Consider the following 16,455-nt stretch of genomic DNA (forward strand, 5'->3'; position numbering starts at 1 on the left):
CGGGGAGAAGGGAATAAAAATCCCCGGGAGAAGGGAATAAAAATCCCCGGGAGAAGGGAATAAAAATCCCAGGAACAGCGGCTGATCCATCCCGAACTGCAATACCGGGAAGAAGGGAATAAAAATCCCCGGGAGAAGGGAATAAAAATCCCTGGAACAGTGGCTGATCCATCCCAAACTGCAATACCAGGGAGAAGGAATAAAAATCCCAGGGAGAAGGGAATAAAAATCCCAGGAACAGCGGCTGATCCATGCCGAGCTGCAATACCAGGGAGAAAAGAATAAAAATTCCTGGGAGAAGGGAATAAAAATCCCCAGGAGAAGGGAATAAAAATTCTCGGGAACAGCGGCTGATCCATCCCAAACTGGGGTGGTGGGAGAGGTGAAAGGATCCCAACAGCAATTCCTGATCTCACCCACACCCAGACCATGCTGATCCATTCCGAACTGCAATACCAGGGAGAAGGGAATAAAAATCCCCGGGAGAAGGGAATAAAAATCCTCGGGAGAAGGGAATAAAAATCCCCGGGAGAAGGGAATAAAAATTCCCGGGAGAAGGGAATAAAAATCCCAGGAACAGTGGCTGATCCATCCCCAGCTGCAATACCGGGAAGAAGGGAATAAAAATCCTGGGAACAGTGCCTGATCCATCCCGAACTGCAATACCGGGGAGAAGGGAATAAAAATCCCCGGGAGAAGGGAATAAAAATATCCTCGGGAGAAGGGAATAAAAATCCCTGGAACAGTGGCTGATCCATCCCGAGCTGCAATACCGAGGAGAAGGGAATAAAAATCCCCGGGAGAAGGGAATAAAGATCCTCGGGAACAGCGGCTGATCCATCCCGAACTGCAACACCAGGGAGAAGGGAATAAAAATCCCCGGGAGAAGGGAATAAAAATCCCCGGGAGAAGGGAATAAAAATCCCAGGGAACAGTGGCTGATCCATCCCGAACTGGGGTGGTGGGAGAGCTGAAAGGATCCCAACAGCAATTCCTGATCTCACCCACACCCAGACCATGCTGATCCATCCCGAGGTGCAATACCGGGGAGAAGGGAATAAAAATCCCCGGGAGAAGGGAATAAAAATCCCCGGGAGAAGGGAATAAAAATCCCAGGAACAGCGGCTGATCCATCCCGAGCTGCAATACCGGGAAGAAGGGAATAAAAATCCCCGGGAGAAGGGAATAAAAATCCCTGGAACAGTGGCTGATCCATCCCGATCTGCAATACCGGGGAGAAGGGAATAAAAATCCTCGGGAACAGCAGCTGATCCATCCCGAACTGCAATACCGGGGAGAAGGGAATAAAAATCCCTAGGAGAAGGGAATAAAAATATCCTCGGGAGAAGGGAATAAAAATCCCCGGGAACAGCGGCTGATCCATCCCGAACTGGGATGGTGGGAGAGGTGAAAGGATCCCTGCAGCAATTTCTGATCTCACCCACACCCAGACCATGCTGATCCATCCTGAGCTGCAATACCGGGGAGAAGGGAATAAAAATCCCCGGGAGAAGGGAATAAAAATCCCCGGGAACAGCAGCTGATCCATCCCGAGCTGCAATACTGGGGAGAAGGGAATAAAAATCCTCGCGAGAAGAGAATAAAAATCCCCGGGAGAAGGGAATAAAAATCCCGGGGAACAGCGGCTGATCCATCCCGAGCTGCTCCCCTTCACAACCATTTCTCTGAACAGGAACTACAGCCAGAGAGCCCAGGGATGGTGGGAGAGCTGAAAGGATCCCTGCAGCAATTCCTGATCTCACCCACACCCAGCCCATGCCCAGCCGGCCCCCACTGCAGCTCAAACTTTGGAGCTCAGAGCCTGTTCCAACAATCTGAGAATGGAAACAGCCCTGGCAGTGCCCAAGGCCGGGCTGGACAGGGTTTGGAGCAACCTGGGACAGTGGGAAGTGTCCCTGCCATGGCAGGGGTGGCACTGGGTGAGCTTTAATGACCCAACCCATTCTGCATGATAAAACATCAGTCCTGAGCACCCYGAAATCCCTGCCAAGGGAAAACAGGCTCTGGAGCAGGGAGGGATTCACCAGTTCTGCATTTTACTCCCAGCTCCGTGCTCAAGAGCTTCCCCCTTCTCCAGAACAGGGCACTCACTGCCTGGCACAGGGGAGGAACCTCCTCAGTTCTCCGAATTCCAGGCCAAAGGGGACGTTGGCAGCGCTTTCAGAAGCCACGTCAGGGGGGCTGGTGTGACCTGAGTGCCCCTTTTGTGAGCGGGCAGAGCAGGGAGCGGCTGCTAGCTGTGACCAGCAACAGCTCTGTGTGCCCAGCAGTGGCTCTGTGTGCCCTGCAGTGGCTGTGTGTGCCCAGCAGTGGCTCCCTGTGCCCAGCAACGGCTCTGTGTGCCCTGCAGTGGCTCTGTGTGCCCAGCAGTGGTTCTGTGTGCCCAGCAGTGGCTGCCAGCTGTGCCCAGCAGTGGCTCTGTGTGCCCAGCAGTGGCTCCCTGTGCCCAGCAACGGCTCTGTGTGCCCTGCAGTGGCTCTGTGTGCCCTGCAGTGGCTCCCTGTGCCCTGCAGTGGCTCTGTGTGAGCTCCCTGTGCCCAGCAGCAGCTCCCAACTGTGCCCTGCAGCAGCTCCATGTGCCCACCAGTGGCTGCCAGCTGTGCCCAGCAGTGGCTCTGTGTGCCCAGCATTGGCTCCCTGTGCCCAGCAGCGGCTCTGTGTGCCCAGCAGTGGCTGTGTGTGCCCAGCAGTGGCTGTGTGTGCCCAGCAGTGGCTCTGTGTGCTCTGCAGTGGCTCTGTGTGAGCTCCCTCACTGCCCAGCAGTGGCTCCCTGTGCCCTACAGCAGCTCCTTGTGCCCACCAGTGGCTGCCAGCTGTGCCCTGCAGTGGCTCCCTGTGCCCAGCATTGGCTTCCTGTGCCCAGCATTGGCTCCGTGTGCCCAGCATTGGCTTCCTGTGCCCAGCAGTGGCTGTGTGTGCCCAGCAGTGGTTCTGTGTGCCCAGCAGTGGCTGTGTGCCCAGCAGTGGCTCTGTGTGCCCTGCAGTGGCTCCGTGTGCTCAGCAGTGGCTCTGTGTGCCCAGCAGTGGCTCTGTGTGCTCAGCAGTGGCTCTGTGTGCCCAGCAGTGGCTCTGTGTGCTCAGAAGTGGCTCTGTGTGCCCAGAAGTGGCTCCGTGTGCCCAGCAGTGGCTCCCTGTGCCCTGCAGTGGCTGTGTGTGCTCAGCAGTGGCTCTGTGTGCCCAGCAGTGGCTCGGTGTGCCCTGCAGTGGCTCTGTGTGCCCAGCAGTGGCTCGGTGTGCCCTGCAGTGGCTCCATGTGCCCACCAGTGGCTGCCAGCTGTGCCCAGCAGTGGCTCTGTGTGCCCTGCAGAGGCTCCCTGTGCCCAGCAGTGGTTCTGTGTGCCCACCAGTGGCTGCCAGCTGTGCCCATCAGTGGCTCCCTGTGCCCTGCAGCAGCTCTGTGTGCCCAGCTGTGGCTCTGTGTGCCCTGCAGCAGCTCCCTGTGCCCAGCAGTGGCTCCCTGTGCCCAGCAGTGGCTCTGTGTGCCCAGCAGCAGCTCCCAGCTGTGCCCTGCAGCAGCTCTGTGTGCCCACACCACCTCCAGCCTGGCAGAGCTGCCCCAAGCACAGAACCATCCACCAGGCTGAGCCCCGAGCACAGAACCATCGCCCAGGCTGAGCCCATCCCGTGCCAGCCCTGGCCTCAGGCWGCCCTCTCTGTGTGCCCACCTGGCAGCTCTGGGGCAGCAGCAGCTCCCAGCCAGGGATTATTCCGTGCCCAGAGGAAAACAAGCCATAGCTTTGGCTGTTTCTTTTGGACAATCCATTATTTTCGTTCTGTCTCAGGCAGGGCCGCGCCGTGTTTGCGAATGGAAATGTTGTTCCATCACCAAAGCAGGGCTGGTGACGGTCCGAGGAGCCCCTGATTCCCTCTTTTTCCCCGTTTTTTATCTCTTTGCTAACTCAGGGGTCTCCAGGACACAGTGCCAGGAATTCTTTCCTCCTGGCAGGGTAATGAGGGATGAGCTGCTGGTTCTGAGCTCAAGGGGCAGGGACAGCCTGACCRGCTCAGYAACATCCCWTCCCTTCCCWTCCCAGAAATGTCCTTCCATTCATCCCTTCCCATCCCAGAAATGTCCTTCCATCCCCCGAGGAGAGGCAGCTCTGACTGAAGCTCCTCCACACAGCTCAAATCCTGCCACATTTGACCACCTTTTCTCCAAAAACACCTCTCAGCCCCTCCAAACTCACCTCTCTGGTGAGGAGGGTTACACACATTCCTGCCCTAGAATTACCGGATCAATCTTTTCTCCTTCACCTTCATTCCGYGAGTGAACTTTCCCAAAATATTCTGAATTCCAGCCTACCAAATCCCAGTCCTCTGCTGCCACTGTATCCCTTCACAACCATTTATTTAAAGAGAAACTACAGCCAGAGAGTGTTAAAGAAGCTCCCAATGTTGTGGGTTTTCTGTCTGACACGACACAACCGTGCTGGAAACGCTTCCATTCCACACTGGATCATCCCTTTCCCAAATCCAAACCACCCAAAATTTCAACTGGGTCGTTTTRAGAGATGAAAACTTCACCCTAAAGACCTTTAAAGTCTTTAAAACACAGACAGCCAGAGAAGCAAGATGATTTTTCAACTTTAAAAAAAAGAATTGAGCGACCCTTTCTTTGCGATCGCTCTCCATTCAGCAGGAACAAGCTCAAAGCAGAGAATTTGGGATCAGTTCCCTGGTGAAAAAATCCCACAAAGATCRCTCTGAAACACAGAATCACCTCCCTCTGGGTGCCACAACCAGCAGAGAATTTCTTTACCTGCTGCTATTGTTGGCCACTAATCCCCGGAGTGTCTGTCCAGACAGGCAGCATTACACATTCCACTGGGTAAAAGATAAATGCTYGACTTGTCTGGGCTGACCCACGCAGGGAGAGCCTTTCACCAGCCTGTACTGGGCCATACTGGGAGAACTGGGACCAATGCTCTGCTCCACACAGCTCCTGKGTGTTTTATGGGCACAGAAAAAGCGGTGAAATGTTTTTTTTCTGTGGCAGCTCTGAGCCAGGAGCAGCCCAAGCTGCCCCTGATCTGTCACGGCAATTAGGCTGCGAAAGGTCAAGGATTTTTAATAACTCAGCCACGTTTGGGAGCTGCTTATTAGGGCTTCGTTCCACTGCATTATGAGTAATGAGGAAAACAGCAGCTCGTTCTCCCAGGAACTCGGGGAGGGAGGGATGGAAGTGCTGCAAAAGGAATTTAAACCTGAGCCTCGAGGTCTCAGAGCCTCCCCACGGGCAGAGGAGAAACAGATGCTGGGGAAGGGCAGAACGAGTTAATAAAAGAGGAATAAAAGAGGAATAAAAGAGGAATAAAAGAGGAATAAAAGAGGAATAAAACATCGGGGACCTCCTGACCTGGCAGCAGGTGATTACAGGGTGCAGACCCCACCCACAACCCAGCAGCCAAAGCCGTCAGGAGCTCAGCAATCCTGGGGTCCCCAGGGTGTCACCCACCCAAGGAGGTGTCACCCATCTGAGAGGTGTCACCCAAGGAGGTGTCACCCACCTGAGAGGTGTCACCCACCCGAGAGGTGTCACCCAAGGAGGTGTCACCCACCCGGTGTCACCCACCTGAGAGGTGTCACCCACCCGGTGTCACCCACCCGAGAGGGGTCACCCACCCGAGAGGGGTCACCCAAGGAGGTGTCACCCACCTGAGAGGTGTCACCCACCCGAGAGGTGTCACCCAAGGAGGTGTCACCCACCCGAGAGGTGTCACCCACCCGAGAGGTGTCACCCACCCGGTGTCACCCACCTGAGAGGTGTCACCCACCCAAGGAGGTGTCACCCAAGGAGGTGTCACCCAAGGAGGTGTCACTCACGGAGGTGTCACCCACCCGGTGTCACCCAGCCAAGGAGGTGTCACCCACCCGGTGTCACCCACCCAGTGTCACCCAAGGAGGTGTCACCCACCTGAGGGGGAGAGCTGGAGTTGACGGGGTCCTTCGGGGGGCTCAGCGATGGGGTCTCTCCCTGGAAGCCGCTGCTGTTCTGGGGTTGGCAGAGCTTCCTGTAAAACACAGCGGGGCTCAGAAAAAACACACTCAGCCCAGAAAAAAAACAGCTGGAGATGCCCTGAAAGGAGCTCCTTCAGGCTCTGAGCTCGACACAATCTGGGAAAGAGAAACCACTGCAGGAAAACATCACCGAAAGATTGGAATTCCTTATTTTTTCCTTGTTTTCCCGTGATTTTTGTGGCTTTTTGGCAATGCAAGTAACACCTTGGGCCAGCACAAGTCCTTGAAAGGATCCCCTGCTGAGGCTGGGATTTATTTTCCAGCAATTTCACCCTTTTCCTCTGGAAMCGGTGACGTAAGAATTCAAACAAATTAATCCCAGCCTCAGAAACATAAATCACACCGAAATTGGTGCAAGTGGCAGTGAATTTTAAGGTGTAATGGATATCACATATCACTCCTGCTGATTGAAACACAGCTCGGGAAGACATCAATTCAACAAATTCCTGCTGAGTTTTTTGCTTTCTGAGACCACTCAGAGGGGCTCAAAGTCCAGCTCAAATGTCCAGGAAAGTTTTCTCACTCGTTAGCATCATTAAAACAACATTTCATGGCAACAGCAGCCCTTTCAGCAGAGAGCTCCTCTGGAAAAGCAGGATTGGACCAGGAATTGCTCAGGTCCAGCAGGATTTACATTTTAGGCTCCCCAAAAAACACTTTTAAGTTGCATCGTGCAAAGCAGAGCCACTCTGAGCTGTGTTTGTGGTAAATAAGAAAAAGAAAATTTCTGGTGAGGAGGGTTATACACATCAAATAAGAAAATAAGAAAATATAAGATAATTAAGAAAATAAGAAAATAAGAATTTTCAAAGAAAATAAGGCAAATAAGAAAAACTTTTTGGAGTAATAAAAAGCACAATTAGAATCATTTRTGTGCTTAATTCCCCTCCAGATCTCTGAGTGTTTTCCCAGCTTTGCCCAACAATTCTGACACCAGGCTTCCCCTTCCATTAATCACCCAGAAAAAAAAAATAAAGCTGCTCTTGCACCAAACTGCAGCTGACAAACTCCAAAACAAAAAAAACAAAACAAAAAAAAAAGAATTGAGGGTTAAAGGTTTGAATAAAGCAGCTCTGCAGTCAGTTTGTCAGAAGCTGCAGAGCCTGAATAACCCAAATTTAAATTCCACCTCAAAAAACTGCAAGCAGCGTGAAAGCTCCTTCATATCCCTCAAACATTGGGGAGATTATCTCGGAGATAACGCCCAGGACTTGACAAAGTTTGGGTTTTTAACCTGAGCTTGAACCTGGGGATGTGTTGCAGCAATTTCCAGACGACCTGGCTTTGGTTAATTTGGTTTAATTTGGTTTAATTTGGTTTAATTTGGTTTTATTTGGTTTTAATTTGGTTTAAAACAACCCCAGCAGCCACAGGAAAGGATTTGGGGACTGGAAAATGGGAAGGGGACACTGATGTGGCCTGAGCAGCCCTGAAAGTGGCTTTTGGGGGGCTGGGCAACCTCGTCACAGCCCCTAATTGCTAATTATGGATTTGGGGGAGCCAATGGAAGCTCAGCTCAGCAAAGATTCCAGAGAATCCTGGAATGGTTTGGKTTGGAAATGCCCTGAAGCTCATCCCAGGATGGGACAATTTCCACAGATCCGACTGGTCCGGGCCCCCAGAGGTGACAAAAGGAGGCAAAACATAAAAAAAGAGGAAAACTGAGCTGGTTTAACCTAACCAGGATAGAACTGAGCTGGTTTAACCCAAACAGGACAGACCTGAGCTGGTTTAACCCAACCAGGAGGGAAATGGAGTGTGTTAAACCCAAACAGGAGTAAAACAGAGCTGTTTTAACCCAAACAGGACAGAACTGAGCTGTTTTAACCCAAATAGGAGGGAACTGAGCTGGTTTAACCCAACCAGAAGGAAAATGGAGATGGTTTAACCAAACCAGGATAGAACTGAGCTGGGTTTAACCCAACCAGGATAGAACTGAGCTGTTTTAACCCAAATAGGAGGGAACTGAGCCGGTTTAACCCAACCAGGACAGAAACTGAGCTGGTTTAACCCAACTAGGAGGAAAATGGAGCTGGTTTAACCAAACCAGGACAGAAACGGAGCTGGTTTAACCCAACCAGGAGGGAAATGGAGCTGGTTTAACCCAAACAAGATAGAACTGAGCTGGTTTAACTCAACCAGGACAGAAACTGAGCTGGGTTTAACCCAAACAGGAGGGAACTCCTGTTCCTGGGGCTGTTTTCTCTCCTTTTTAACCCCATGGGTTTTTTTGGTTTTTTTTTTTTCCATTCTGGAGCCTCATTACCTGCACTGGCCCAGCAGGGCTTTGTTTGGACAGTTGAACACATCCTTTCCAAGGTTTATTTTTAGACCCTTGCCCAAGCAAATGCCACAATTCTCCAGAAAGCAGTAAACATTGCTTTTCTGCAGGGAAAAATTCACTTTGGGGTTGTTTTTTTTWATTTMTGAAAGCCATAAAGTCTGCATGGCAGTTGTATTTTTCCATTTAATTATAAATTCACATCAAGGCYATCTAAATGAGTTTTGATTTTCCTTGAGCACACTTGGAGTGTGAGTTTTCTGTTGTTTTTTTTTAAAAAAGCCTCATCTTCAAGTCAATTGTGCTTTTAAATCAGCTTCAGCTTAACYAAAAGTGCAATAAAATAAAGCACAAATAAATGTTCTGCCTGTATTACAAAATCTGTGCCGAGGCACTGAAAAATATTAACACAGAGAGCAGAATTCTGGAGAAAATTGGGAGATTTGGTGTTTTTTCCTGCAAAATTTCAAGTTGGGAGGCTTCACCTAAGGAAAATATCTGCAGAGGGAGATTTTTCAGATGAGCTGAGGGCTGTTTGCAGGAAAAAAAACACGAAACAGGTTTCCTTTGGACACAGAGTTTGTTTTATAAGGGATTTTTTCCTCYTGCTTTTCCTCCCTTCAATCAAAGGTTTTTTATCAGATTCAGGGATGGAAGCCACGTGCAAGGAGATGTGGAAAAAGGGAAGGAGGTGGAGCTGSAGACATTTAATCCACTCAGCTCCTGGGTTTTTAAAGCAGCAGAATTAACTCCCCCAGCTCTGCCCCCATCCAGGATTCCCTCAAGAAATATTATTTAAAGACAGCTCAGGATGATYTGAAGAGCAGAATTGGGATATTGGAGTTTTGTTCACTCCCACRGATGAAATGATGTTAAAATAAATCAAACATTCAAATCCCAGTCCTTGATCTCCCCAGGTTTACAGCACCTGCTCCAGTCCAGAATCCCCTGGATGACAACAAAAGGAAGAAAATGGAGAATTTACCTAACGAGGATCCTTTTCAACAATTGCTGATCTCCTTCTGAGTAGCCAGGCCAGTCCTTCTGCACCTCCTTGTAGACACAATCCTTCAGGGTGAAAGTGCTGTCCTTGGCACTCAAATTTGCCACCTGGAAAGGAAAAAGTTTGGAAAAAAAAACCATCATGAAGGTTTAATTTTCTCACTTCCTCCACCAAACAAGAGCTAAGACAAACTCTGAGCAGACTTAGCAGCTGTTAGCAGTGTCAGAGAACAAGGAGAAACTTTAATATTTCATTTCCTTATTATTAAGATTATTTAATCAAACGGTGGCCTTGTCACTGCAATAATTCATACCCAGCTTCTAAAGCACAGCCAGTTGAGTGGGAAATCAGTCCTATCTAAAAAAGATTATTCAGCTTGGGGAGGCTGGAGCAGCACTTTGATGGAAATACCTGGAAATGAAGCCTAATGGGAACAGGCAGCTCACTTATCACACCTGTCCCACAGCCAGAACGGGGCCAAAAAGGAACTCTGGGGGTGATAACTGGGTTAACAATTGCCAGGAGATAATTTCTCACCAAAGAGCCAAAGAAACGGGCAGGGAGAGCTGTGAGAGAACAGCCTGGGATCACCTGGGGTTGGGAGAACTTTTCCAGGTGGGAATAGAAGGTGGGATTTGCACTCAGAGCTCCCACAGCAGCAGAGGTTCCATCCATTCTGCCACAATTCCCTGTGTGCCAGGGTGAGAACGGGCACAGTTTGGGCAGGGTGATCCTGATCCCTGCAGTTTTTCACAGCCTGGCTGCAAATTGAACTCCTCACTGTTGGTTAAACACCCAAAAATTCAGAGCACAGAGCCCCAGCGGGTTAAGCTCTCCTGGGTGATCCAGAGCTTGGGTTTATCTCCCTCCTCTACCCCAGGTTGATGCTGTGGGCACTGCCAGGCAGCTCCTCTGGCAGCCTCAGCTCACAGAGCATCTGGAAAAAATCAACTTTTCTGTGTGTTTCTGCAGGCCCAGGTGCCAAAAGCTCTGCCCACAGCCAGGAAAAGGCAGCAAAATCTGCCTGGAGCCCCCTCAGCATGGGGAGTGCTGCCCTTGGAGGTGGAAAATGATTTTATTTGGTGCACGGAGACCTCGTGGATCTGTTTGGGGATTGCTGATATCCAGGACTGAGCTGGACTCGGGGATTTCTCAGATCCACGGGGTAGAAAATGCCCCAAAAACAARCAAAGGAGTGGGAAGCCTTGAATGAGCTGAAGATTCCTCTGCTTTTGCTTTAGGGAGGCTACAACCCAATATAAAAAACACTAAAAATCCAGGAATTTCCACRCAAAAAGCTGAACAACCAACATGGCAAACTCTCCTGATAAGCGAAAAAATAGAAAGCCCAGTTAYCAGTTTACATGACAAACACTTTGTTTTTCCTTTCAGTCCTGTCAGCTTTCCAAAACCCCGAGCCAAAACACRAGAATTTGAGCTGTGTTTTAYATCGAGGTATCCCAGTGAACACACYCAGGAGACAAAAGCAAAGCCAGGTTCTCCTTAACCAAAAAAAAACCCCAAAAAAACCTCTCTGCTCCCAGAACCCGGGAAGAACAACTTGGATTTTTCTCTGCACAGAGGCTGAGAGCTGCTCCCTCCTTGTTTTGCTCGTGTGGGACTCTGCAAAGCTCCACCCCAGCCCTCCCAAAAATAGAAACCTTGCAAAACGAGGCAAAAAGGCCGCCAGGAACACCGAGTCCTGCGAGAGATGCAAGAGCACAATGAAACCCACACCTAGCCGGATTTAGACGTGCAGCTTTAAGTGCAGCCCTGTAATTTTTAGCTTATCTGTGTCTGCCCGTGGATGGGAGCCCTGGGAGGGCTGACAGGGATTAACTTTACGAGCAGAATGTTCACAGCCAAACGTGGCCRCCGCCGCACGCGCCGCTCGCCTGTCGGGGCASAGCATCCAGCAAAAAACATCATCAYAAATGTGTTAAAAGCATTATTTGCTGCTCTGAAACTTGTGGAGAGCAGAGAAAAAGTTGCTGTAAAAAAAAAAACTGCTGGGATTAAAGTTTAAGGAGTTGTGCCAGCTGTGGTTCTGTTTTTTGTATGACCTGCCCTGTGCCCTTGGGCAAACTGAACTTCTCTTTGTGGAAAAAAGTCAAAAAAAAAAAAAAAGAGAAAAATCAGGAGTTTTCCCCAGAATCTATTCCAATACAGAAGAAGGCAGCTGCAGCATTTAAATAAATAGGCACTGTGTGTTTAATAAAGCAATGAAGGTGTTTACTGCGAGGCCTAAAATGGCACCTTCAGTGTGACTCAAAGCTAGGAACTGATTCAGCTCAGACAGATTTCACACTTGACATACAAATAATGTGCTTGGAGAGGAGCTGCATGATCTTCACACCTAACCAGGGCTGCTGCCACRCAGGAAAGGCTCTGAGCAGCACAAAAAAATCAGGGGATATCTTTTACTTTGTGTACAGAACTTGTACCGACACAGAAATCGCTCCTTATATATAAATAGTTATAATATAAGGAGAATTGCTCCTTTATAAATATAATAATTGCAATGTACAGAGCATTGCTCCTTGATATATATAATAATTATAATATACAGAGCATTGCTCCTTGATATATATAATAATTATAATATACAGAGAATCACTCCTTTATATATATAATAATTATAAAACAGAGAATCGCTCCTTTATATATATAAGAATATACAGAGCATTGCTCCTTTATATGTATAATAATTATAATATACAGAGAATCACTCCTTTATATATATAACAATATACAGAGCATTGCTCCTTGATATATATATCAATTATAATATACAGAGCATTGCTCCTTGATATAGATAATGATTATAAAACAGAGAATCACTCCATTATATATATAATAATTATAATACACAGAGCATCGCTCCTTTATATACATATCAATATAAAGAGCATTGCTTCTTTATATATATAATAATTATAATATACAGAGCATTGCTCCTTTCTATATATAATAATTATAATATACAGAACATTGCTCCTTGATATATATATAACAATTATAATATACAGAGCATTGCTCCTTGATATATATAACAATTATAATATACAGAGAATCGCTCCTTTATATATATAACAATATACAGAGTATTGCTCCTTTATATATATAATAATTATAATATACAGAGCATTGCTCCTTGATATATATAACAATTATAATATAGAGAGAATCGCTCCTTTATATATATAACACTATACAGAGCATTGCTCCTTTATATATAATAATTATAATATACAGAGCATTGCTCCTTTCTATATATAATAATTATAATATACAGAGCATTGCTCCTGCACGTCCATGAGAATAAATAGATTTACAGGTTATAACCAAATAATTCATGGGTCCAGTGTGAAGAGAATCCTCCCCATGACCAAGCACAAGTGTCCCTCTGAAAGGGACCGATGTGGTGAGCAGGAATCACCCAGATTGGTCACACCCCTGGTCCCAGGGAGGTTCCTGCTATCTCTGCAGCAGCAGGAGCCAAGATCTGCATCCCCCACAAGCTCCAGAGCCAGGTTCAGCTGCAGCCTGCAGATAACACACCCCAGTGTCACAGGACGGGGCTGAGAGGGGACATTTCCCTTTCCCTAACCCGGTGCCTCCATCAAGGTACAAACCTGTTGCARAAGGTTATCCAGCAAATCCTTGTCCTGCTGAGAAAGTCCATCCTTCTGCAATCTGAGAATAAGTTCGGGTTTCTTATAAGGCTTTAGTGCCAGTAAGTGCACAACCCTATCTTTGAAGGGTCTCTGGGAAATGGCACTATTGCCTCTCTTTATTGCACTGGCAAGGTTGACGGGCGTTGGGCGCTTCCTGGAGGGAACAGCATCGGAAGCTCCTGGTGCAGGTTTACGCACCTGAACCTTTTTGCCTAAAATGAGATGAGAACAGTGAACTGCAGCGGGGTCTGGGGACAGCGGGGGACAAAACAACCCCAAACCCTCCGCAGCGAGCTCGGTGACAACCTCACAACACACAGTGACACTGAGCTCGGCAAACCTGACTGTTATGGGCCACATAAAGCTCCCTTTGTTTGCCAGCTTTTCATTTAACCCAAGTGCTATCCCCACGCTTAATCGAAGCGGTTCTGCCCTCCCTAGCAGAAGAAAATTCGGCATTATTGTGTAGAGGAGTGGAAATAYGGAGTGGAAAGACCAGAAGTGGTCAACGAGCGGCTCCCCGCTGCTGAGCTCAGCAAAAACGCTCCTCCAGCAGATGTTTCTGCTTTTCGAACAATAGGAACTTTATGGGGCTGGGTCCTGCTCCCTTCCCCCTCCAAGCACGGCCCCATGAATGGGGCTGACACCGGCCCATCAGCCTATTCATGAGGGTGCTGCCTGTGCTGCTGCAATAACCCCTTCTGCACACCAATGACAACAGAAAGCTGCCTCTGAGTGCATCTCWGCTCCATCCCCAGCGTGGCTCTTGGCTGACAGAACCACCCAAGAATTCCTTTTTCCCATTCCTGCTGAGGAACAGAACCCTCACACCATCACCGAGTGCAGCCCAAACACTGGGATTATTTCAAACACAGGTTCCTCCTACTAAAGACAAACCAAGCAAAACCTGAAAACAAAACCTGTGGGTTCCAAGGTCTGAAAAASCTGGAGATGCAATCAATAATCGCTGGGGCTGGAGACAGTGACCTTGGCTAGGACAAACAACATCCAGCCCTCAGTGTTTGGAGCTCTGTTCCATTGCTAGGAAAAGACGTTTTCAACTGAGTCATCTGAAGATACTGAGGATTRTCTGCACTGTTTGTTTTACTGAGCTGCAATTGCATAACCCAGGCCCCATTTCCTGGCTTCTCATTCCACACCACAGAGCTGGGAGAGGAAGCAGAGCCTGTCCCAAGATGGGACATGACACCAATTTGCACGTTAAACATCCCCCGACACAGAGGTCAGCTGGATTTTGTTTCCAGAAATGGGATGGGAGAAGATTCGTCAGCTTTCTAGAGCTGCTTTAACTCTTTGCCAGGTCATGAACAGTAAAAACACCACGCTGGGAGGTTTCCATTGAAAAGGCTGGAGCCAAAATGTGCGGGGATAGGGAAAGAAAAAAAAAAACCAAAGTGAAGGCAGGACAGAAAGGATTTTCAAATATTTATCCACGTGCATTCTATGGATTTGCACATGCTGGAGTGTGAGCATGCATCCCCTGCAGCTCACACGGCTCTGTCTCCATTTCAGGCCACTCAAAGGGTTTTTTTTAGCAGAATTTTTACATTAAAAATGTAAAAAAAAAAAAAAAAAAAAAAAAAAAAAATAAAAAAAAAAAAAAAAAAAAAAGTTTTGTTCCATCTTTTCCGGGAAAGCAAATTGCTTTGAGAATCTCCTCCCTCAGAAGCTTTAACTTCAGGCACTTACTGTAATGTTCTCAAAGAGGAGCTAAACAAAATAATCTCCTGGCCTACAGGAAATCAATGCATTTCCTTCCTGATTACTATCTTGTTTCTCAGCTTTGAGCACTTGGCTGCTGTGACAATGAGTCAGGGTCAGTTCTACGTTTTGCAACTCAACCCTTCTCGTCACAGATCCTCTGAGAAGGGATGGCTACAGATCACATGGGCTGCAGGAAAAGCAGCTGCCTCAGAAAAAAAAATAAAAAAGAAAAAAAAGAAAAAAAAAGTGAAACTGTGTTTTGGTTAGTGTTTGTGCCCTGAGGTTGTGCCCTGGCTTCTCTGCAGGCTCCMTGTGTGTTTGCCATGGTTTCATTTCCTCTCCCAAAGTTTTCCTGCTGCTGGCACGGGGAGAAAGGGCAGCTCTGGGCTGATGCACAAAGGGCACAGAGGGCACTGAGGGCACTGTGTCCCCCCATTGTGGTCCCACTGGTGGCACAGGGAGAAGGGGCAGCTCTGGGGTGGGCTGGTGACTGTGCTGATGCACAGAGGGCACAGAGGGCATGGCTATCTGTGTCCCCCACTCTGGTCCTGCTGGTGGCACGTGGCAGCTGAGCTGAGCAGGGGCACAGCCACGGGCAGGGCTCAGCAGGGAGCCCAGCACGGGGACACAGGTGACCCAAGGCCACAGCGATGTCACCTCACACACACACACAGAGCCCTGCAAGGCTCAGGGCACCTTAAAGATCACCCAGTGCCACCCCCAGCGTGGGCAGGGGCACCTTCAGGCTGCTCCAGCCTGGTCCTGGATGGGATTCCTGGGACTGAATAGGATTCCTGGGACTGGACAGGATTCCAGGGACTGGATGGGATTCCTGGGATTGGACAGGATTCCTGGACATTTCCAGGGATGGACAGGATTCCAGGACTGGACAGGATTCCTGGACATTTCCAGGGATGGGACAGGCACGGCGTCCCCGGGGCGGTGACAGAACCTGAACACAACACAACACAGCGAGAGCAGCCCCTACACCAGACACCCCCGAGGWGCTCCCAGGGACTTTTCAGCCTCCCAAAATCACCAAAACCATCARGATTCACTCCAGATGCTGCCCAGAGCCCCAGGGAGCTGCTCCTTACCGACATATCTSCCCCCAGGTTTGATGACGATGGCGCTCCGGCTCCGTGTCTCCTCCTCGGCCTGCGCCATGCTCTGCCTCGCCTTCTGGTACGAATCGTCGGTGGCACACACGGTGATTTTATCCTGGATGCTTCCCAGGCAATCCAAGTGGATATTGCCATTGCTGCAAGAGAAATGAGAAGGAAAAGGTACTGCTGGCACTGCCAGGGGACACCAGGRTGGCACTGGGGGCAGGGYTGGCTGAGAAACAGAGGGGGACACGCGGAGGAGCCGGGAGGGAACGGATCCTTCCCAAAAAAAAACCACATCAAAACACAGCAGAAAGAGTGTAAAAAGGCAGGAGGTGCATGAAGCTTTGTTAGGGAGGAGCAGGGGTAAAACCAGGGCTGGGTTTTGCTGGGACTCACCTGGACACGTACTGCTGGATGCAGTCAAAGCTGCCCTGCGGGCTGTCCTTGCCGATATTGGAGAGATAAAAGGTGAAGGTCCGCACCTCGGCCGGCCGGTCGGGCCTGGGGATGGCGATGTGCTGCTCRGACAGGAGGGAGATCAGGCACAATTATCAATAAATTCAATTCTCCTGCAGCCTAAAAGACTCAATCCCATTCAGTGCATGGCCCAGTGCAAGGAAA

The 16,455-nt window shown here is 49.1% G+C and overlaps 1 protein-coding gene across 1 annotated transcript in view; it reads right to left on the minus strand.

Moving 5' to 3' along the window:
- Positions 1–16,455, minus strand: part of ELL (elongation factor for RNA polymerase II) — a gene marked incomplete at its 3' end in the record, with an annotated part of 55,859 nt that overhangs the window by 7,714 nt on the left and 31,690 nt on the right. Inside the window, exons 3-7 of the mRNA XM_057387284.1 lie at positions 16,231–16,352; positions 15,823–15,986; positions 12,959–13,212; positions 9,306–9,430; positions 5,936–6,032 (exon numbers count right to left, since the gene is read on the minus strand). Coding sequence (XP_057243267.1) covers positions 5,936–6,032; positions 9,306–9,430; positions 12,959–13,212; positions 15,823–15,986; positions 16,231–16,352 — 762 coding nt within the window. The remainder of the gene's footprint in view (positions 1–5,935; positions 6,033–9,305; positions 9,431–12,958; positions 13,213–15,822; positions 15,987–16,230; positions 16,353–16,455) is intronic.

The sequence above is a fragment of the Malurus melanocephalus genome, unplaced genomic scaffold (assembly GCF_030028575.1).
Source record: "Malurus melanocephalus ecotype Western Australia unplaced genomic scaffold, MMel_1.1 scaffold_1167, whole genome shotgun sequence".
NCBI classification, from domain to species: domain Eukaryota; kingdom Metazoa; phylum Chordata; class Aves; order Passeriformes; family Maluridae; genus Malurus; species Malurus melanocephalus.